The sequence below is a fragment of the Anomaloglossus baeobatrachus genome, chromosome 8, assembly GCF_048569485.1.
Source record: "Anomaloglossus baeobatrachus isolate aAnoBae1 chromosome 8, aAnoBae1.hap1, whole genome shotgun sequence".
Taxonomy (NCBI): Eukaryota; Metazoa; Chordata; class Amphibia; order Anura; family Aromobatidae; genus Anomaloglossus; species Anomaloglossus baeobatrachus.
In genome coordinates, this window is record NC_134360.1 from 60,130,198 (window position 1) to 60,154,914 (window position 24,717).

The 24,717-nt window shown below is 45.7% G+C and overlaps 1 protein-coding gene across 1 annotated transcript in view; it reads left to right on the forward strand.

Moving 5' to 3' along the window:
* BSN (bassoon presynaptic cytomatrix protein) overlaps positions 1 to 24,717 on the forward strand; it is a 174,768-nt gene that overhangs the window by 144,538 nt on the left and 5,513 nt on the right. The window contains exons 4-10 of the mRNA XM_075321710.1: positions 3,326 to 3,862; positions 4,440 to 11,102; positions 12,875 to 15,047; positions 15,404 to 16,311; positions 16,867 to 16,963; positions 21,595 to 21,723; positions 23,467 to 23,519. Coding sequence (XP_075177825.1) covers positions 3,326 to 3,862; positions 4,440 to 11,102; positions 12,875 to 15,047; positions 15,404 to 16,311; positions 16,867 to 16,963; positions 21,595 to 21,723; positions 23,467 to 23,507 — 10,548 coding nt within the window. The 3' untranslated portion in view covers positions 23,508 to 23,519. The remainder of the gene's footprint in view (positions 1 to 3,325; positions 3,863 to 4,439; positions 11,103 to 12,874; positions 15,048 to 15,403; positions 16,312 to 16,866; positions 16,964 to 21,594; positions 21,724 to 23,466; positions 23,520 to 24,717) is intronic.

A 24,717-nucleotide genomic window follows, 5' to 3' on the forward strand; every position in this document is an offset into this window, starting at 1 on the left:
GTAGTAGTCAGGCAGGGTCAAACCAGGAATTGCGGAACAGGGACAGAATCGGCAGGCAGTGACGTAGTCAGCAAACGTAGCAGAGGTCAGATCCGGGTCGGGCAGCAAGGTACAAAAACAGTAGGCAGAAGGGTAGTCAAAACACGCAGAAGTCAACACACAGGAATCACCAAACAGAATAGGACGTAACAGGAGCCAGGAAAATCAGAACTATATCTGGCAGCAATCATGTGACAGGAGGGGAAATAAGAAGGGTGTGGTGTCTTCCCATTGGCTGTAGCTGAACGCTGGCAACTTCAGCTGGAAGACACATGCCACCCACAGTCAGCCAGCGGTACTGCAGATCCCAAGCTAACCCAGCCCAGTGGATGATCGGAGCCTGCGCCCACTGGTGCCGCTGGCATCGACTTCTCTCCCATCACCAGCACCATCCACGGCAGGAACACGGCGGCGCCTGGCGATTGGAGCAGAAGTCGCTGGAGCAAACTCCGGCGGTGACGTAACACTATCTCGGGGTAGGGGTGTCGTGTTGTAGTACCTCTGATGACCTGGCTAGTCCAGGGCGCCACTCCTCCAGTCTGTGATCCCCAGCCCTTCCACTTGCCTCTGGTTTTTATTCTCAGCCCCTCCATCTTCCTCTGGTCTGTGATCCTCGGCCCTCCACCTACCTCTGGTCTGTGATTCCCAGCCACTCCCCCTACTTCTGATCTGTGATTCCCATCCCCTCCACGTACTTCTGATCTGTGATCCCCAGCCTCTCCGCCTGCCTCCGGTCTGTGATCCCCAGCTCCTCACCTGTCTCTGGTTTGTGATCCCCGATCCCTCCATTTACCTCCAGTCTGTGATCCCCAGCCCCTCCACCTGCCTCTGATCTTTATTCTCAGCCCCTCCACCTTCCTCTAGTCTGTGATCCTTGGCCCTCCACCTACTTCTGGACTGTAACCCCCGGCCCCTCCATTTGCCTCCAGTTTGTGATCCCCAGCCTTTCTGCCTGCTTCCGGTCTGTGATTCCCAGTTTCTCCACCTACTTCCTGTCTGTGATCCCCAGCTCTTCCACCTACCTCCGTTCTTTGATTCCCAGCCCCTCCACCTACTTCCGATCTGTGATCCCCAGGCTCTTTGCCTGCCTCTGGTCTGTGATCCCCAGCCCCACTGCCTACCTCTGGTCTGTCATCCCCAATCCTTCCACCTGCCTCCGGTTTGTGATCCCCAGCCTCTTCACCTACCTCAGGTCTGTGATCCCCAGCCCCTCCGCCTGCCTCAGATCTGTGATCCCCAGCCCCTCCACCAGCCTTCAGTCTGTGATCCCCAGCCCCTATACCTACCTCAGGACTGTGATCCCCGGCCCCTCCACCAGGCTTTAGTCTGTGATCCCCAGCCCCTCCACCTACTTCAGGACTGTGATCCCCGGCCCCTCCGCCTGCCTCTGGTCTTTCATCCTGGCCCCTCCACCTACCCCCAGTCTGTGATTCTCTGCCCCTTCACCTGCCTCCGGTCTGGGATTCTCAGCCCCCCTGCCTGCCTCTGGTCTGTACTTCTCAGCCTTTCCACCTTCCTCTGATCTGTGATTCTCAGGCCCTCTGCCTGCTTTTGAATTACAGGTCACTTCGGAGATTTCAAACAGAAGAGGCAGGTCACTGAAAAGCAGTAACCTGTCATTCAAACTGGAGGCAGGCAAAGGAGCCACAAAGTGGATTTCTTCCCCAAAATTAATAATGTGAACTGTATCACAGCACTATTACACTGTCCTTACTTTACATGACATCCTGTTGACAGGTTCTCTTTAATTAGGTTAATTGCGGTTTCTCAACAGTTCAGAGCTGATCCTCCATGTAGCTGGACCAGTAGGCACCACTTCCCGGTCACTTGGTGAACTGGCAATGGCAGGTGAAATAAGCAAGGAGGTGAAATGAGCAAGCAGGTGACATGGGTGAGGAAGTGAAATGAGCAAGGAGGTGAAATTATTGAGTAGGTGAAATAAGCAAGGAGGTAACATGAGCGAGCAGGTGAAATGAGCAAGGAGGTGACATGAGCGAGCAGGTGAAATGAGCAAGGAGGTGACATGGGCGAGCAGGTGAAATAAGCAAGGAGGTGACATGGGCGAGCAGTAAAATGACCAAGAAAGTGAAATGAGTAAGCAGGTGAAATGAGCAAGGAGGTGAAATGAGCAAGGATGTGAAATGAGCGAGCAGGTGAAATGAGTAAGAAACTGAAATGAGTAAGCAGGTGAAATGAGCAAGGAGGTGAAATTAGCAAGGATGTGAAATGAGTGAAGAGTTGACATGGGTGAGCAGGTGAAATGAGCGAGCAGATGATATGAGTGAAAAGGTGACATGGGTGAGCAGCTCAATTGAGCAAGGAGGTGAAATGAGCGAGCAGGTGAAATGAGCAAGGAGATGACATGAGTGAGCAGGTGAAATGAGTGAAGAGTTGACATGGGTGAGCAGGTGAAATGAGCAAGGAGGTGACTTGAGTGTGCATTTGAAATGAGCAAGGAGGTGACCTGAGTGTGCAGGTGAAATGAGCAAGGACGTGACCTGAGTGTGCAGGTGAAATGAGCAAGGACGTGACCTGAGTGTGCAGGTGAAATGAGCAAGGACGTGAAATGAGTGAGGAGGTGAAATGAGCAAGGAGGTGAAATGAGCAAGGAGGTGACATGAGCAAGGAGGTGACCTGAGTGTGCAGGTAAAATGAGCAAGAAGATGACATGAGCGAGCAAGTAATTAGAAATAGGCAATAAAGGAAAGATCTGAGTCAAATATAACCCCATGACATGGAGCCCGCTGCTTTTATGTTATGGTAGAACTACACACAGAAAAGGTAATATTAGGTTTAGGAAGAATAGTAGAGGGATGAAACCAGAGGAGGGAGGACGTGATACTAGAGATAGCGGAAATCAGTGGTATTTTGTAGTAGTGTGAGTTCTCAGTATACACAGTGTGGTAAACCAAATCTGCTGATGTCCAGTTTGTCGAACAGGGATTGTGTAGAGAAAAAGAAAATATTAGCAGACCTAGCACCGGATCCCGAGGCATCCCAACAGTGAGTGGAAGAGGTGGGTAAGAGGAGGTGCGCTGCTCTTGGTTTTGTTTTGTGCACCTCTTGTATTTAGGGTGTGCGACTCTTGTACTTATGAAGTTTTTGCCTTCATCTGAGTCAAAATGTTAGGTTATAGGTTGAACTTAAGTCTACCTTTAAGCTTGAAAACTATGACACTATGTGCGACTCTTGTGTTTATTGTATTTGTGGTTCGCATCTCTTGTATTTATTGTGTTGTTGTTTTATTTGTGGTTTTCTTATAGAACAAATGTCTTCTTTCTTGCAGAAACATGAATGGTTGTGTTTGAACTGCCAAACTCAGCGGCTGTTAGAGGGAAGCTTAGGGGACGCACCACCGTCTCCCTTACCAGCATCTAAACAAGGCTCACCAAGGCATCAGCCTGGAATTCCCATAGGGGCATCTCCAAAACATGTCCCTGCAGCTCCATCATCAGGGTCACCAAGGCACCAGCCCACTCCGGGCCAGACAGCATCGCCCCTTCACCAGAAAAATGCCCCAATGTCCACAGCATCTCCTCAGCATCAGGCAGGAGCAGCGATTCAGCAGAGGGGGCCTGCAGGACAGCCCCCAGATCACACACATGACAAGAAAGGTTCTCAACAAAACCATCTCAAGAGTTCAGAACAAATCAAGAACGAAGATAGAAAACCCCAAGCAGACCCAGCCCAACCGAAAGCTCCTGCAGATTCTCAAAAATTGTCAAAGCAGATGGTGCCAAAGGGTAAAACCATGGGCAGCAAAAAAGAGTCCGGGGTAAAGAATGGGAAGTCCTCTGAGATCCAAAAGATGAGAGACCAAGAGGTGAGTGGTTAATAAAGATAAGAAGGTGCTTGGAGGGGAAAGCGTGTGAATGACACAAGAGAGTGCATATAAATAAGTTTGTGCCCTCACTCAGTACAGGCCACCACTTGCCATCATGCATCCAATATACATTTATTTGTGGTTGAATGTTTGCGGTCAGGCAACATAACAGAATTCTTCTTTACTTTTGGCTCAGAATCTAGGAGACGACTAAGCTTAGAAATATAGATGGAGCAAAGCCTTAAAGGGGTTGTCCATCTACAGTAGACCAAAGGTGGTCCCAATATTGAGTTTTAAGCACCTGTTTCTGGGTCCTGTCAACTCTATTTTTAGCATAGGTTCTATACAGGAGGTAGCCTCATTACTTGGAAGGGGATGACTGACTGGCTCATTTCAATAGCCTCAGCACTGAAATGGGGGGCAGCAGTCAGGACCTTGGATCTGGCCTGTAGCCCGGTTTTCCCAGTTAGCGTGTTACATTGTGGAATGAATAACTGTGTGATATAAGAAGAATACATTGCAGCCAGTAATAAGGAAGCTATGCTCATTCTTCCTATATGTTCTTGCTTTTGTACAGGATATAAGCAAGCCTTATTCCCACGACGTGTCCCGCAGCCCCCAGAGCCTCAGTGACACCGGATACTCGTCTGATGGGATTTCCAGCTCACAGAGTGAAATTGCCGGACTTGTGCAGCAGGAGGAAGAGAAGTTAAATGCAACAGGCATTTCCCAGCGCAGCCCACCAAGCCCCTCTGAACTCACCAAACTGGAAAGTTCAGTGCGACCACTGCTGGAATCAAAACGTTCTTCCCAAGGTGACAGGTTCCAAGGCTTAGCGGATGATCAGAAGCAGAGGCCAAGGTCGCTGTCCATCACCCCTGAAGCTTTCGACTCAGATGAAGAATTGGAAGATATTCTAGAAGAAGATGAGGATTCATTGGAGTGGGAAAATCGCAGAGATCAGAGGGAATGCACTGAGTCATCAGATGATTTTGGGAGCAAACTTCGCCATGATTATGTGGAAGACAGCAGTGAAGGTTTCTCTCCTTTACCAATGAGACAACAGAAAGGAAACTTCTCAGATGAAGAGTTCATGAGAAGACAGCTTCTGGAAATGAGCGCAGAAGAAGACAACCTGGATGATGACGATCAACAGTATGTAAAATATACCAGTAGTAAAAATGGACACAAAATGGATACTGAAAAAGTCAAAGGTTCCTCTAAGAGGTCTCCTGCCTATAGCTCCAGCGACATGTATGAGGAGAGCAGAAAAGATGGAGACGCTGAGGAGGAGGAGGATGTGTCTGCAACACAAGGAGGGCTCCGAAGATTCAAGACCATTGAGCTGAACAGCACAAATAGCTACAACAGAGACATTGACTTGGACCAAGAGACAGACATCAGTCTAGACAGAGAGCCAGAATTAGAGATGGAAAGTCTAACTGGGTCTCCAGATGAACGATCCAGAGGAGAATACTCTTCTACATTACCTGCTACAACTCCAAGCTACACAAGCGGAACGTCACCCCCATCATTGTCATCACTGGAAGAAGACAGTGACAGCAGTCCTAGTCGAAGACAGCGACTTGAAGAGGTCAAACAACAGAGGAAAGCTCGCCATCGTTCTCATGGTCCTTTATTGCCTACCATTGAAGACTCTTCAGAGGAAGAGGAATTGAGAGAAGAAGAAGAGCTTCTACGAGAGCAGGAAAAAATGAGAGAAGTGGAACAGCAGAGGATCAGAAGCACAGCACGCAAAACCAAAAGAGACAAAGAAGAACTGAGAGCCCAAAGAAGAAGAGAAAGATCAAAGACACCTCCCAGCAATCTGTCCCCTATAGAAGATGCCTCACCTACAGAAGAGATGAGGCAAGCTGCAGAGATGGAGGAGCTGCACAGATCTTCTTGTTCTGAATATTCTCCCTCCATTGATTCGGAGGCCGAGGGTTTTGAGATGATTGCATCTAAACTGTACAAGTCAGGCAGTGAATACAACTTGCCAACCTTTATGTCTTTGTATTCTCCAACCGAGAAGACTTCCACCACCTCCACTGGTAATAAACCTCTAAAAAGCGCTGAAGAAGTGTACGAAGAAATGATGAGGAAAGCTGAACTGTTCCAGAAGCAGCAGCAGTCTCAGCAGAACCTTATATATGGAAACAGCTATCAACAGACTCAGAGCAGCTATGAGTACCAATATATCGATGATTATGGCTATGAGACCAATAAAAGTGGAGTCTCCCAAAATGACTACAACACAGACTTGACCACAGCTGGAACAGTTTATGATGAAATTCTGCAAACCTCTCAGAATATCTCAAGAATGCATCAGTCGTCATCCATTGACTTACAGGAAGACAAGAAGGCTGACGCCTATGCTGAAAAGAAATTCTTACATGCAGAGAATGCCTATAATGAGATGCTGAAACAAGTTAGTGGTCCACTTACTCCTGGTACAAGCCCAACCCAACTGTCTGCACCAGTCTCATTTGCGTCTTCTGAAAGCCTCTCTGGACGTGTCATACCAGATGTGCGCGTCACTCAGCACTTCTCTAAAGATGGACTGGATCAGACAAAATTTCATAGCTCATCCTCAGTTCCTAGCTCCAAAGCAAAATCATCTACTTATCAGTATGGCAAAGTTTCTATAGCCTCCACATCTCCAGCATTCACCTCTAGTGGTGAAGCAGCAGCTCCTCACAGAAGCTATGGACAATCTAGAGGAGGTATGGAATACGTTACAAATGAAGAGCAATATAAGAACCGAATGACCTCAGAGATGAATGCATCACGAGATAACGTGCAGAGCGTCGGGACTAATGTCTCACTGACATCTAAAGTTATTTCTTTCTTCAAGAGTACAAGTCCCCCCCTGTCTCCAACCTCTCCCACAGAAAGTCCAACTCATTCATCACCGAGATTGAACATGTCTGGTGGGGGTAGAAGTACTGCCGAGTTCTCATCCCAAACCCAGAACATCCACACAATGGACAACTCATCACCATTGATGTCACCTATGGTAGCTCAAGGAACCCAGACCCCAGATCGTACCAGGTCACCAAGACTGTCTAGACAGCAATCATCTCAAGAAACTCCTTTCATGGTTATTACGCTAGCATCTGATTCCTGCATCCAAACTAAACCCAAAAGTGTCAGTTCTTCTACGTCTCCAGTCACATCTCCAACCAGGTTAAACCGTCAGCAAACTCTCCATAGCTACAGTCAAACAACAGTCAGTAGTTCACAATCTCAGCATGAACAAATGCAGTCTAGCTACACTAAGACACACACAATCATAGAAAGGTCTCCGGTGTCAGGAACGAGCATGAGTTCTTCTAAAGCTCAGCCCACTGCTATGGTTGATGGCTCAAGCAATACTTATAACTGGGGCCCCCTGCCACCAGAAAATATCTCCTTGTGCAGAATCTCCTCCATTCCTGGAACATCACGGGTGGAGCCTGGGCCCAGACCAAGCAGCAGCGCGGTGGATTTACGGACAGCTATGAAAAGTGCTCCAGTCATTATGACAGATCAGGGCATGGATCTTACATCTTTAGCTACTGAATCCAGGCGGTATTCCCTGACAATGGAGCCATCTCCAACCCGCCAGTCTACTGCAGTTCAGCCCTTGATTGTCAACCTGAATGCCCAAGAACAACCTCATGCCAGTATTGGTACAGCCACAACTGTTAGTATAACTGTGGCCTCCTCCATGATTGCATCACAGCCAAAACAACCAATGGTGTATGGAGATCCATTTCACAACAGGGTAGATTTTGGTCAGGGGACAGGAAGTGCAGTTTGCTTAACACAAGCCAAACACATGGAACAAACAGCCCAGTCTGGGGTAATGAGAGGAAGTGGAGGCAAACCAGAAGAGGCAGGAGGCTTGCAGAAAGATATATTTGCAAGGTATAACCTTCCTAGTCAGGTCACAACCATTGTTAAACGAGACATAGGTACTCAACCTGCACAAAACATTGCTAACATTAGTGCCATGCCTAGACAGTTCCAACAGGACCAAGGGACAGGTTTTACAGATGCTTATAAGGGTGTCCCTGAGCCCAAAGCTCAGCATCCTCCCATCAATATTGCAGGGAGCCAGCCTCACTCCCTTATGGTACACTTGGATGACAAGGCATTGGGCACGGTTACCAAACTTAGTAAAGATGAACAGCCTTCAAATGCTCTGGATCTCACAGGGATGAAACCAGACAACCAGGTTGTGTGCTGTGATGTGGTATACAAGTTCCCTTTTGGTGGTAGTTGTGCTGGGGCTTATAATTCTAAAGTACCAGACAAAAGCACCGGGGAAGCGGCGCAGCCAGCCAGACCCGGAATCCAGTATTTTGGACAGAGAGAGCAAGAGCTTCCTGAAAACTATCAATACAGAGAACCCAAACCTATGGTACCACCACCTCCCCCACCTTCTGCACCTGCCCAGAATTTTTATGAGGAGCAGAAGTTCTACCCTTATGGTCCTCAAGGAAGGTTGCATTCATCCATGTCAGAGACCAATTTATCTGACATTGGTTTGTATCCACCATACCAGGTTCCAGGAGGAGATGGTGTAATGGACTTAAGTACAATGAAAGGCTCCTACAGCATGAACTTCAGCGATGGAAGCTACCTAGGTCAGGGACTACAGTACGGTTCTTTTACTGACCTTCGCCAGCCCACTGATTTATTTAATAATTCACTACCCATAAGACGCTTTAGCTCCATGTCCAATATCTACTCTGACTATAGATACTCTGCTAGAGATCTGTCTAACTTTCAAGAGTCAAACCTCGCCCAGTACAGTGCTACGACAGCTCGAGAAATCAGCCGAATGTGTGCTGCTCTGAACTCTATGGACCAGTATGGGGGACGACATACAAATAGCCCAGATCTGATGCAGTATGGACCTAATTCAGTTGGTTCAGGTCCAGTAGCTAACCCACTATCCAACCAGCAGGGAATGGCTCCCATTAGGCAACCTATGATGTATGGGCCTCATTTCTCAGAAATTCGTCAAGGTTTTGGAAGCTTAGGACAGTTTAATATACCGGGTCCAAGAGCTGGCACTATCAGACACATGTATCCAGCTACAGCCACTGTGAGAGCTGCAGATGGCATGATCTACTCAACTATCAATACACCTATAGCTTCCACCCTTCCTATCACCACCCAACCCGCTTCTGTAATGAGACCTATGATTAGAGGTTTGTATAGGCCATATGCCCCTGGCAGCGTCACTGCTGTTCCTCTAGCAAGTCTTACCAGAGTGCCACTTGTCACCCCAAGGATGCCACTGGGACCTCCATCAATGTACCGCTATCCTGCAGTAAATAGATTTCCACCTGCTACTTCAGCATCAACGTTCGACACCCCTGTTTATTTGGGAAAACCTGCCAGCACTTTGTCTACCACTATGACAACATGTCCAGTCAGTACAACCACAGTATCATCTCTCCCACCTGCTTCCACAGTAGTTACAGCTTCTGTAGTAGCTTCTCATATAAGTTCAGATACAGTTACGGCAGAAGTCAATGCTGAGGTTCCAGCAGCTTCCTCAGTCATGCAGAGTTCTTCCAAAGAGACCAGTCATTCCCAGCAGAAGACCGCCATTGAGAGCCAGTCAACTGTGATTAAAACTGGGGCTGAAAAAGAGGAGAAAGAGAAGGAAGAAGAGCGGCAGAGAAAACAGCAAGAACATTTGCTTCAGATTGAACGGGAAAGGGTAGAATTGGAAGCGCTGAGGCAGCTGCGGCTACATGAAGAACTAGAGAGGGAGCGCTTAGAACTGCAGCGCCACAGAGAGAAGGAGCAGATGCTAGTGCAAAGAGAGCTCCAAGAGCTGCAGTCAATCAAGCACCAAGTGCTCCAGCAGCAGCAAGAAGAGCGTCAGGCACAGTTTGTTCTGCAGCGGGAGCAGCTAGCGCAGCAAAGGATGCAGATTGAGCAGATTCAGCAGCTGCAACAACAGCTTCAACAGCAACTGGAAGAACAGAAGAGGCAGAAGACTTCCATCCCTCCAGCCTGTGAGCAGACAGTGCGACTTCCACCCCAGACAGTGTCAGAAATCGCCATTGAAATGCAAAGAACCCTCGCTCAAAGCGGACAGTACTGGCCACCAGTAAACCCACCATTTATTGCTATGGCTCCAACCGTACCAGAAACACAGGGTCAGCCACGCTATACAGCCCCTCAGAGGCCACTTACCAACTCTGCTTCTGAGATGTCACTTCAAACTGATGAGCAATGGGAAGTGAATAGAACTATTAAGAAAAGGAACTCAATGCCTCGTCTCCGGGATGCCTACAACACGGAAGACAACCATGAAGGCTACATTGTCAAGAAGATCACCGATAGCAGTGTGCAGACGGACGATGAGGATGGTGAGGACAGATTCTATGTGGCTCGAAGACGCCGGACAAAAAGAAGCACTGACTGCAGCGTCCAGACAGATGATGAAGACAACGCAGAATGGGAACAGCCAACACGCAGACGGAGATCGCGAATGTCACGACATTCTGACTCCAGTTCTGACAGCAAGCATGAAGCTAAAGGAACCTCAAGTATAGCGATCCAAACTATTACTGACTGCTCCGTCCAGACCGAACCAGACCAGCTGCAGAGGGTTTCACCATCCATACATATCACCACTCCAGACCCCAAGGTAGAAATAGTGAAGTATATATCAGCTCCCGAAAAGACAAAGAAAGGAGAAAGCCTTGCCTGCCAGACAGAACCAGAAACTCAGTCTCATGGAATAGTGGTCCCCCAGCTCAGTGTCCCCACCACTATATCCCCCTACTCCACTAATCTGCAGACTGTAGTTTCTGGTCCACTGGATTCACACATGTTAAGGCAACAAGGTGCTACCAAGTTTGAGAAGAAGAAACCTGATCCTCTGGAGATTGGTTACCAGTCACATCTGCCAACAGACACACTTTCTCAGCTAGTTAATCGTCAGCCCCCGAAGTCTCCCCAAGTTCTGTACTCACCAGTGTCACCACTTTCACCCCACAGATTACTTGAATCTACATTTGCTTCTAGTGAAAGGCTGAACAAAGCCCATGTTACCCCTCAGAAGCATTTCACAGCTGAAACCACACAACGACAGCAGATTCTGCCACGTCCAATAAAAACCATGCAGAGATCATTGTCGGATCCTAAACCCTTAAGTCCTACATCTGAGGAGTCTGCCAAGGACAGGTTCTCCTTGTATCAACATCAGTTACTGCACGGTGGTCAGGTAAGAGACACGGCGCGGTACCCTATGATACTGTGCTATACTGACATTGGCTAGACCTACACGTTCATGACATGTCATGAGGGCACGCTCTTGCTCAATGTTCCTGTCTTCTCACCTTATTATTTTGCATCTTTTTGAAGTTTTTGTGTTTTGTTTACATTGTGCACAATACTTAGCATAGCCGCCGTCAGGCTTTTTTGTTACTTTAACCACATTTGCTTTTGTTGCTTTTCCAAATTCTGGCTTTAGAGCCGTGATAGATGCCAATAAATAACTGGGGGACACAGCAGCATGGGAAAAGATCAGGAGACACTTTTATACATCTTTTTTTAAACGCTCATTGTCAAGAGCGTATAGCACAAATATCAATTAATAGTATGACAACTAGGGGCAAAATAACTCTCATTAAATGGGTGGCAAATAAACTTTTTCCCCTAAATTATGGAAACGGAACTCAATCTGCTTTATTGTATGCATAAATATAAGTAAAATAGGAATGCCAGGCTGTCCGACCACTCATTAACCATCCCTTCTCCTGCGCTGCGCAGGTGTAACTAGCACCGTTTGTTCACTTGATTTCTAGTGATGGCTCCCACATGCTGGTAGTGCCTGTCTGCTCCAGATTGAGAGCCCCGTGTGAGCAAGTCTCACTTTATAGCTATCCCCTTACTAAGCCTAATTACACAGATCCAGGTACACACGCAGTCTGGATGAAGTTGCAGTTGCCTTCTCCAGCAAATCAGATACCAAACATCACATATTTGACATGAATTACCATTTTAGTTTCTGCCCTGCAACAATAGACATGACACTTTCTCCATCTATCGTGAGTTTCTCAAGGCTCTGTGAGCATAGTCAATAAGAAACACCTACAGAGGGGCCAAAAATCTGCTTCTGGCCCATAAATCAGATTAAGTTCATATTATTTAACATCATAAATAGAAAAAGTCATGATTGTGGTGATCTCCTGACACCTTCTCTGTCGAAAAGCATGGGGTCAGGTCCGAGGCCTTGACACCACCTCTGCCACGGAAACCCTTTTACATTGTATGTGTCAGATCAGTGCAAAGCCACCTTGTACATTCCCCATGATTTATTCACTTTAGTTGGACATTGGCGGCCCAGAATGAAAAGAAGACAGGTGATAGTAGACAGTTGAGAGTGCACATTAGGCTGGAGTCACACTGGCGAGTGATTCTCGCGAGTCTCGCATCAAAAGGCACGGCCTGATGCTCTCCGGACAGGAGCATGTCAGCTGCATGTATTTCTATACTTCTGACCCACGCTTATCCAGAGAGTGTCAGGCCGTGCCGGATAATGCGATGTGAGACTTGCGCAAGTCACTCGCATGTGTGACTCCAGCCTTAGAGAAAAGACGGTAGATAGAGGGTTAATAGTAGATAGCAGTATAAGAAAGTAGATTGTAGACTAGTTGCTAGATGGTGTGTAGTAGATTTTAGTAGATAGTAGAGAGACTAGACAGTAGATGGTGGACAGTAGAGAGCAGGCTACATAGTAAGTAGTAAACAGAAGAGTAGATAGATCGGTAGTAGATAGTACGTAGCTAGAATATAGAAGCTAGCATACAGTTGCTAGTAACCATTAGATAGCAGACAATGTAGTAGACCGGAGATAGCCGACAGTGGACAGCAAAAATTGATCACTTGTTTTGTGAATTTTTTTTAATGAACACCTCTGTTTATTTTTGTCATTAGCTCTTTATTTGATGTTGTCTTGTTGGGCCGTCTACACATCTATTTTATTTGTTGTAGATTTCAGCTTTCCAGCCAAATTCTTTGACACGCAAAGTGAAGCGAACTCTGCCCAGCCCTCCTCCTGATGAAGCTCACCTGCCACTGACCACCAGTCAGGCTCACTCCCAATTATACATGCCGAACCTCACACAGAAGATAACAGGAGGCCAAGCCATACAGATGCCAAAAGTTGGTTTTCTTAAAACCATTGATCACGATCTAAAGATTGTAGAGCAAGAATCCACAAAACTTCGAAAACAGCAGGCTGAGCTGGAAGAGGAAGAAAAGGAGATTGATGCGAAACTGAAGTATTTAGAACTTGGTATCACTCAGAGGAAGGAGTCCATTGTGAAAGACAGAGGAGGCACAAGAGATTTCTCCTACATTCGATCCCTGGGTGAAAATAGGGACTATATGTCAGATAGTGAGCTTAATAACCTACGAATGTCTGGATATGACAGCAGCACTCTCATAAACAGGACCAGCACCGCTCCACAGTACTCAGATTTCCAGGCCACACAACAGTTCCAAACATCTTCATCTTCTTATACATCTAGCACCTATCAATACTCTTCTGGCCAAGCAGTGGCACCCGTCTCTGTCCCTGTCCAGCATACCAGGTTTCAGCAGCCACAGTATCCAGTGTCTAGCAATGGTCCATCACAAAACAGCTTTCAGGGCCAGGTACCTAATTATCCTGCACACACTTCATATCAGACTCACAACATTGCTCCCACAACAGGTTATCAGACAGACATAGGCCTTCAGAACCACATGGCTTTCAGGCCACCAAACCCTTATCAAGCCCAAACAACGTATGCTAGCCAGATCCCATTACAAAACACCTTACATGCAGGGTTTCCACCACAAACCGACAGCCAAAGCACTCATCAGAAACCGAGGCAGACGTCACTGGCTGATCTAGAGCACAAAGTACCTATCAATTATGAGGTAATTGGAAACCCCACAGTGGTCATATCATCGGCAACCCCTGACACTGGCTACAGTAATACAACGGTGACCAGTAATTATGAGCCGTACAAGACCACAGAGGCAAGACAGACAGACAGGGCCAATGGATCAGAGAGCCCCTCTAATTCTTATCCTTCCGATTCGTATACGAACCTAGAACAAAACATTCCTCGTAATTATGTCATGATTGAGGATATCAGTGAACTAACAAAAGAGAACCCACCATCAGAAAGCCAGAAAGTAGAGCCGCTACCGCAGTCTCTGCAGCAGAAGAGTAACGGACGCCACATCCAAGAGAAAAATAGCCACTTGGAATGTGACAGCTCAAGCAAGCCATGCTGTTACTCCAGAGCCGAGGAAGAGTCTGAAGAAGATGTCTATGATCACCACAGCACAGACTACCGAGGGAGAAGCGGCTACCAGCGAAACAATGACAGTAATGGCCGTGACTCTGTCAGTAGCTCCTATTATTATGGAGAGAATGATTCCAGGCACAAACATGGATCTAGCGGAGTGCAAAAACATTCCTCCAAAAATCTGGCACCGGCTGTAGTGTCATCCAAGAGAAGCAAACACAGGAAACAAGGAATGGAGCAGAAAATCTCAAAGTTTTCCCCCATCGAGGAAGCGAAAGATGTAGAATCTGACTTGGCCGCTTCCTACCCAGTGACCTCCTCAATAAGCAACAGCTGCAGCATCTCCTCAAGAGCCAAGAAACTTCAGGACGAGATTACATATGGCCTGAAGAAAAACGTGTATGAACAGCAGAAATATTACAGTGTTTCTAGCAGAGATCTTGTGGATGAGGATGACAGGATGTATGGTCGCTCTCGCTCAGCATCCAGTTATGGCACGGAAAAATCAAGTCGTGACTCTGGGAGAAGCAAATCGTATGAAAGGGATAGTTCAGATAGGTATCACAAGTCAAGCTCGAAACCTTCAAGTCTTACAATGAGTCAAAGCAGAGGAAGAGCCCCAATGCGGACCCAGCACTCGGAAGAAGAGAGTCCTGTCAGTCCTCTTGGGAAGTCGGTTGGTAGTTCTCGTTCATCTGCTGGCTCCATTCAGTCTGCGGTGGACACTTGTTCTCAGTTCTGTTCCAGCCACTCACTGCCTGATGTACAAGAACATGTGAAAGAAGTGCCAAGAAACCATACCTATAAACAAGAGGAAGCTTACATGATGGACGATTCCCACTGTGTAGTGTCAGACAGTGAAGGTAAAGACTAGAAGTGGTGACGTCTCAGCATGCTGGAGATAGTTACCTCTTTTCTATTGTCTAATGCAAGTTTAGAGAAATCTGCCTTTTTGCTGCATTTGCATGCTGTGCCTTTCCACCTCATCTTTCTGCCATTTCTTTGTGTCAGCATGGTGCTGTTAAGGTGGCTTTTCTTTGTTTTCTGTGTGTTGCCACATGGTGCGCTCCCAGTACTTTGTCACAGACTTTGGTGTATCTCTTGCATGTCTTTTGCTGATTTTTGTCTGATTCTTGTACGTTTATGCATGGCTTCAGTATACTCCCTCTTCATCATTGGTCACAGTAGCTGACCACAATTTGTTTTTTGGTTTCTAAAGCCTATCATTTGGGTCAGGAAGAAACTGATTGGTTTGATAAACCAAGAGAAGCTCGTTCTGATCGATCAAGGTATTATAGCAGCCATTCATCGGCACAGAAGAAAATCCCAGTCAAACACACATATCATGATTACGATGAACCTCCTGATGAAGATATGTGGCAACATGATGATTATTCCCAGTCTCGTCATTCATCCTCAAAAGATCATCGACATCACGGAGATTCTGGCAGGCATTCTTCTTCCCGACACATGGATGAGCAGTCTAGACGATCATCGAAACAGCACCCAAGAGATCAGGGGAGACATGAATCGCGTGCACATTCACAGTCAACATCAGCCTTGAAGAAGCAGTCAGATTCTAGACCACAATCTGGATATCCACCAAGTTCCTCTGACTATTCTCAACAGTCAAGGCAGTCCTCCAGTTATCACCATGGTTCAGAAACACAGAAATCTCAGAGGCAATCCCAGATATCACAGCAGCAGAAACCTGACTCTCATCACCAGGGATCACAGCAGGCAAGACAGTCACAGTCTGGTCAACAGCAGCAAGGAAGACAACAGCAGCCCCAGCAACAGAGCTCCAGACAGCAGCAGCAGACATCTGGACCTTCACAGCAGGTGTCTCATCAGGCCTCTCATCAGCCCATGCCTCATCAAACTACTTCACATCCAACCACTCATCAGCAGCCGCAGCATCAGCAAGGACCAGGTCAACCAAGTAGGACACAAGTGCCGCCGCAACAACAGCAGCAGCCTGCCGGGAGCCAAGGGCAGACTGCCTCCCGACAACAGCAGCAACCTGCTCCTCAAGGACAGGCTGCAATACGGACACAGCAGCAGCAGCCTCAACAGTCTGCAAAACCACAGCAGGCCCCGCAACCAACTGCGCCGCAAACTGCACAAGTAAGTAAGACATCTCTATACAGCAGGGTCAGTACAAACCAAGCGCCCTCAATGTGCTCACTAATCATGAGTGCTGCCCAAGGTCTCACTTGGTCATTCAAGTGTAAGTTAGAGCCACTGGGCCCCAATATAAAATCTGTGGTACAGTTCCTACTTATACTTTGCCATTTATCGTACTGGGGTCTTGTTAGGTGTCAGCCAAAAGTTTCGCTCCATTACCGGCACTAGACAGGATGATTACAACTACTTCCGACACCCCCCGTAGCCCTTATTGTGTAGCAAAAGCATCTTTATAAGGAAATGACCAATAATTAAGACACTGGCACTAGGATTAGCCATTCATCAATGCTGATGTCTGCTAACTAGGACACAGCTACATTGACTTAGGAGTCCGCAGTGCATTTTATTTAAAGTCTACAAGTCATCCACAATCATACACACAAGTTCTGATCACACACTTAACAGTTTGAGCCTTGACATATATCCCAAGGTCTGTAAAAGTGGGGATGTATGGAGAATTCCTGGATATTAGAAATCTTGTTTCATCTATTCCAGCCAAAAGTGGAACCAGTGGATGTCTCCAAAACGGCAGCAAAGCCAGCGGTACAAGCAGCAAAGGCACCACAGACGTCAGTGCCAGCGGCTCCTGCAGGTGCGTCCATAGTAGACAGGACCATACAACACCTCTGTGGCATCCACTGTGTATGATGGACAAGAAAATGTTATCAGGGTGATCACTGGTAGATCAGTAGAGGCAGAGAACATGGCTGAATATGTAGTGAAGAAGCCAAAGTTACAGAACCGCCATACAGTACATACCAGATATTCCAGTTTGCATAGAATACTAAGGCCATGTTCACACATTGTGTTATTGCTGCATTTTTTTTGCATTATTTTTTTCATTGGTTTTGTGCAAATAAAAAGAAGCTTTTTACAACACCAGGAAAACCTATGAGAGTCCAGAAATCTCATGCACACCCATTGCTTTTATATTCCTGACCGAAATGGAAAACTGCTGCGTTTTTGAATGAAGCAGCTTGTCAATTCTTTCATCGTTTTTGCTGCTTTTTTTACCATTCAAAGCATGAAGACTGAAACAACACAGCTGAGGTTTTTTTGCTGCGTTTTTGCTGCTTTTGTGGTGAATGAAACTAACCTTATTTAAACATGTACTGCAGACAAATGACACATCAAGTGCGCAGCTTTTTTACTGCCAAGAGATCAGGTTTTGCTGCAGAAAAAAACGTGATGTGTGAACATAGCCTAAGGCGGGCTTTACACGCTGCGACATCGCTAGCATCAGCTAGCGATGTCGAGCGCGATAGCACACGCCCCCATCGTACATGCGATATATGGTGTTTGCTGCCGTAGCGAACATTATCGCTACGGCAGCTTCACACGCACATACCTGCTCGGTGACGTCGCTGTGACCGGCGAACAATCCCTCCTTCAAGGGGGAGGTGCGTTCGGCGTCACAGCGACGTCACCAAACGGCCGGCCAATAGCAGCGGAGGGGCGGAGATGAGCGGGACATAACATCCTGCCCACCTCCTTCCTTCCGCATTGCTGGTGGAGGCAGGTAAGGAGATGTTTGTCGTTCCTGCGGCTTCACACACAGCGATGTGTGGAGCTGCAGGAACGACAAACAACATCGTATCTGCAGCAGGAGCAACATTATAAAAATGAACGACGTGACACAAATCAGCGATTTTTGTCACTTTTGCACTTGTTCATCGTCGCACCTAGGCTTTACACATTGCGATGTCGCTACCGGTGCCGGATGTGCGTCACTAACGACGTGACCCCGACGATATATCAGTAGCGATGTCGCAACGTGTAAAGCCCCCCTAAGGTGATAATCTGTTGAGGGCAAAACTGTGAGGCCCACAGGAGGCAGATTGAGGTTCTGGAGCAGGGCCGGCTCCATCCAGATCCTCCAGGGCTTGTGGCTGTGCACGGCACGCTGCGTGACAGCCGTCGCTTTAACAGACATGGCTGCGCACAGTGAGACTGCTGTATACATCAAGGGAAGGGCTGGTTGCTATATTATCCAGCACAAGAGTGGCTGAGAGCTACAGTTTATAAATCACACAAGGAGCTGCAGTATAAAAATCACAAGAGAGGTTGGGGGCTACAGTATATACATCACAAGAGGGGCTTGGAGGGCTACAGTATATACATCACAGGATCGGCTGGGGGCTACAGTATATACATGAGAGGAGGGGCTGGGGCTACAGTATATACATGACATAAGGTGCTGGGGGCTACAGTATATATGTCACAGTGGAGGCTGGGGGCTACAGTATATACATTACAGGGGAGGCTAGGGGCTACAGTATATACATCACAGAAGGGACTGGGGGCATAGACTTTACTGGGGGTATACACGTTACTGGAGGGCATATACATTACTAGGGGGCATAAACATTACTGGGAGGCATACACATTACTGGGAAGCATACACATTACTGGGGGGCATAGATGTTACTGGGAGGCATGGATATTACTAGAGGGCATAGTTGTTACTAGGGGGCATAAACGTTACTGGGAGGCATAGATGTTACTGGGGGGCAAAGAAGTTACTCGGTGGCATAGACGTTACTGGGGGGACATGCACATTACTGGCAGTAGTTTATAAAATAAAAGAACAATTTACATTTCACTCAAAAAATATACCTACAAAGAGAAAAATCTGAAAAACTGACAATTTTGACAATTTTTTTTATATATATATATATCTATCTATATATATATATATATATATATATATATAAAACACACACATCAAATACAATCTTCTTTAATGGTCCATACAACAGGACATTTCGGTCAAAGGTTGACCTTTGACCGAAATGTCCTGTGGTATGGACTATTAAAGAAGATTTTATTTGAAAGAGAAGTGGAGTGCTGCCTTCTGATTTTTTGGAAATATTGAAGGCACGGTAGGATGCTGTTGTGAAGGATTTTTGCACCCAACTAATGTTTAAGTGCTGCTCTGGAAATTGTTTCTTTAATATATATATGTATATATATATATATATATATATATATATATATATATATATATGTATATACATACAGTTAGGTCCAGAAATATTTGGACAGTGACACAATTTTCGCGAGTTGGGCTCTGCATGCCACCACATTGGATTTGAAATGAAACCTCTACAACAGAATTCAAGTGCAGATTGTAACGTTTAATTTGAAGGTTTGAACAAAAATATCTGATAGAAATTGTAGGAATTGTACACATTTCTTTACAAACACTCCACATTTTAGGAGGTCAAAAGTAATTGGACAAATAAACCAAACCCAAACAAAATATTTTTATTTTCAATATTTTGTTGCGAATCCTTTGGAGGCAATCACTGCCTTAAGTCTGGAACCCATGGACATCACCAAACGCTGGGTTTCCTCCTTCTTAATGCTTTGCCAGGCCTTTACCACCGCAGCCTTCAGGTCTTGCTTGTTTGTGGGTCTTTCCGTCTTAAGTCTGGATTTGAGCAAGTGAAATGCATGCTCAATTGGGTTAAGATCTGGTGATTGACTTGGCCATTGCAGAATGTTCCACTTTTTTGCACTCATGAACTCCTGGGTAGCTTTGGCTGTATGCTTGGGGTCATTGTCCATCTGTACTATGAAGCGACGTCCGATCAACTTTGCGGCATTTGGCTGAATCTGGGCTGAAAGTATATCCCGTTACACTTCAGAATTCATCCGGCTACTCTTGTCTGCTGTTATGTCATCAATAAACACAAGTGACCCAGTGCCATTGAAAGCCAGGCATGCCCATGCCATCACGTTGCCTCCACCATGTTTTACAGAGGATGTGGTGTGCCTTGGATCATGTGCCGTTCCCTTTCTTCTCCAAACTTTTTTCTTCCCATCATTCTGGTACAGGTTGATCTTTGTCTCATCTGTCCATAGAATACTTTTCTAGAACTGAGCTGGCTTCATGAGGTGTTTTTCAGCAAATTTAACTCTGGCCTGTCTATTTTTGGAATTGATGAATGGTTTGCATCTAGATGTGAACCCTTTGTATTTACTTTCATGGAGTCTTCTCTTTACTGTTGACTTAGAGACAGATACACCTACTTCACTGAGAGTGTTCTGGACTTCAGTTGATGTTGTGAACGGGTTCTTCTTCACCAAAGAAAGTATGCGGCGATCATCCACCACTGTTGTCATCCGTGGACGCCCAGGCCTTTTTGAGTTGCCAAGCTCACCAGTCAATTCCTTTTTTCTCAGAATGTACCCGACTGTTGATTTTGCTACTCCAAGCATGTCTGCTATCTCTCTGATGGATTTTTTCTTTTTTTTCAGCCTTAGGATGTTCTGCTTCACCTCAATTGAGAGTTCCTTAGACCGCATGTTGTCTGGTCACAGCAACAGCTTCCAAATGCAAAAACACACACCTGTAATCAACCCCAGACCTTTTAACTACTTCATTGATTACAGGTTAACGAGGGAGACGCTTTCAGAGTTAATTGCAGCCCTTAGAGTCCCTTGTCCAATTACTTTTGGTCCCTTGAAAAAGAGGAGGCTATGCATTACAGAGCTATGATTCCTAAACCCTTTCTCCGATTTGGTTGTGAAAACTCTCATATTGCAGCTGGGAGTGTGCACTTTCAGCCCATATTATATATATATAATTGTATTTCTGAACATGTTTTTGTAAACAGCTAAAATAACAAAACTTGTGTCACTGTCCAAATATTTCTGGACCTGACTGTATACACTATTTCTTGATCCAAGCTTACGGTGAATATTGTCAGGACAACGGAGTGTCAATACTGCTGAGTGTCAGTTCTGCTAGGTGTCAGGACCACTGGTTGTCAGCGCCACCTAGTGGTCAATACTGCAGAGTGCTAGTGATGTTCGGTGTAAGTTCCTCTGAGTGTCAGTGATTCTGGGTGTCAGTGACACTGGGTGTCAGTGCCTCTGAGTGTCAGTGATTCTGGGTGTCAGTGACGCTGGGTGTCAGTGATTCTGGGTGTCAGTGACGCTGAGTGTCAGTGATTCTGGGTGTCAGTGCCTCTGAATCTGAAAGCCACTGAGTGTCCAGACCACTTGGTGTCAGGTCCACTGGGTGTTAGCGTTGTTCAGTATCAGTGCCTCTGGGTGGTAGCATCACTGAGTGTCAGGACTGCTGGGTGTCAGTGCTTCTGGGTATCAGAGCCTCCTGGTGTCAGTGTCCCCAAGTGTCAGAGCCACTGAGAGTCAATGCCTCTTGGTGTCAGTGACGCTCGTGTTTACTTCATACCTCTGTTTATTTTCTAACAGGTGCACAAATTGGGCCAAAACCAACCACGACAGGAACCATCCCAGGACAGCCAGGCCCTGAGGGTGAAAGCATGTTTTCCAAAATCCTCCCTGGAGGTGCAGCTGAACAAGCAGGCAAACTGACTGATGGTAAGGCAGCAGCAGAGAGAGTGTCAGGAGGTACAATAGGGGACTATTCTACAGTATACACTAACATGATGACCATAGAACACTTATGACATGCATGATGCATGAAATGACCTATGTACTGTATAATATGTGATATGACGTGTAGGATGTATAATACATAATATCATGGCCATATTTGGTGTGCATACTGCCTTAGACACTCCAAGTGGTCACACTCTCTACTTTATTAAAAAAAAAACGGCAGCCAGAAGAAAAAACAACCCAAAAAAATGCAAAAAAAGGCATGTCTTGAAGCGTTTTCCACCTTAAAAACTTGCTGGGTTTGCAGACATTGTGTACATACCTTAAAAAAAGATCATAGCCTTTCAATAATCGAATGGGTGTCAGGCCTCAACTACCAACAATGGCCAAACATGCCAATATCAACAAGTTCAGCAAATAGTTTAAAGTGTTTATGGGTGTCTCTGATTGATAATTGTCAGGGAATTTAAGAATCTGGCATGTTTGATTTCAGTCTGCAGATTAGTTTGTTTTCTAAGAGATAAGCCATCACCAGATATGTCTAGCAGCGGTTCTCTCATAGAGAACAGAGGAGCGCTTGGCAAAACAAACATTCTTGTGTATAGAAGGGTTGGGTGAGGTAGCTGCCAGCCAGAACTGTAATCAGTACATGAATACAGCTCCAGAACCACCGTCTTTACATGACTACATCACTAAAACCATAATCAGTACATTAAAACATTTTCAGAACCACTATCAGTTCATGAATACATCACGAGAACCACCATCAGTACATGAATACATCACCAGAACCACTTTCAGTACATGGATACAGCACCAGAATCACCATTGGTACATAATTACATCTTCAAAACCATAGTCATTACATGAAAACAGCACCAGATCCACCATCAGTTTATAAATTCATCATCAAACTCACCATCAATATACAAATAAATCAACAAAACCATAATCAGTACATGAATACATGATCAGACCCACTATTAGTACATGAATAAATCACCAGAACCACCATGAATACAACATCAGAACCAACATCAGCACATGAATACATCCCTAAAGCCATAATCTTTACGTGAATACAGCAACGGAATCAAAATCAGTACATTAATACAAAATCAGAATTGCCATCAGTACATGCATACATCATCTGAACCACCATTAGTATATGAATACGTCACCAGAACCATAATTAGTACATGAATAGACTATCAGAATCACCATTAGTACATGAATATGTTACTAGAATCATCATCAGTACATGGATACATCACCAGAAACATAATAAGAAAATGAATACATTTTCAGAATCACCATTTGTACATAAATACATCCCCAGAACCACCATCAGTGCATGGATACAGCACCAGAACCAACATCAGCACATGAATACATAAACATTACATGAATGCAGCAACAGAACCGCAATCAGTACTTTAATACATCACCAGACTTACCATCAGTACATGAATACATCACAAGAACCGTAATCAGTACATGAATACAGTGCCAGAACTACCATCAGAATATGAATACAGCATCAGAATCATCATTAGTACATGAATGCATTGACATCATCTTTCCCATACATCATTCAAGTGATCATCCTCCCCATACATCATACACATGATCAAACTTCCGATACATCATATATGTAGTCATACTCCCTATACATTGTATACTTGCTATTTTTACTATTATATTTCTGTTATCTGTTTTCAGCGGTGTCTGCATTCGGCAAGAAGTTTTCCTCATTTTGGTGAGCGCGGTCAGAGGTGAGTTTCCATCTTGCTCTGGTCATACTATTCAGAGGGTTTGGGGTCACTCATAATAGCTTCCTCTTGGTGATTAAACAGAAGAAAGGATATAATCCAGTGTAGCCCTTGTATTTCCGGATGAGTAAAATTTAACTTTTAATTAAAGATTAAATAAATACATTGGGATAGCAATTACACTGAACAAGACGTGTAGTAGGTACAGATCTACGCGTTTCAGCGTACTGCCTTAATCATGGTCCCTTTCTTACTAAAAATATTTTTCATCATGTTTATAAGTCATATACTAGGTTTATGAGCCATGGACTGTGTATGGGCCATATTCTGTGTTTGATTATTGGGCTGGATATGTTTCTTGCACTAGGTATCGGCCATTGACTTTGTATGTTACATGGACTGTTTTTTAGAGGACATTGACTGTGTATGAGGTCTGGACTGTGTATGAGCCCTGCATTGTACATGAGCCATGGACTGTTAATGGGCCATGAACAGTTTATGAGATGTGAACTCTGTAAGAGTCATGAACTCTGTGTGAGCCAAGGACTGTGTATGATTCATGGACTGTGTATGAGCCCTGGACTGTGTATGAGCCCTGGACTGTGTATGAGCCCTGGACTGTGTAGGATTCATGGACTGTGTATGAGCCCTGCACTGTGTATGAGCCCTGGACTGTGTATGAGCCCTGCACTGTGTATGAGCCCTGCACTGTGTATGAGCCCTGGACTGTGTATGAGCCCTGGACTGTGTATGAGCCCTGGACTGTGTGTGAGCCTCGGACTGTGTATGATTCATGGACTGTGTATGAGCCCTGAATTGTATTTGAGCCCTGGACTGTGTATGATTCATGGACTGTGTATGAGCCCTGGACTGTATATGAGCCTTGTACTGTGTGTGATTCATGGACTGTGTATGAGACCTGGACTGTGTGTGAGCCCCGGACTGTGTATGATTCATGGACTGTGTATGAGCCCTGGACTGTGTATGAGCCCTGGACTGTGTATAATTCATGGACTGTGTATGAGCCCTGGACTGTATATGAGCCTTGTACTGTGTGTGATTCATGGACTGTGTATGAGACCTGGACTGTGTGTGAGCCCCGGACTGTGTATGATTCATGGACTGTGTATGAGCCCTGGACTGTGTATGAGCCCTGGACTGTGTATAATTGATGGACTGTGTATGAGCCCTGGACTATGTA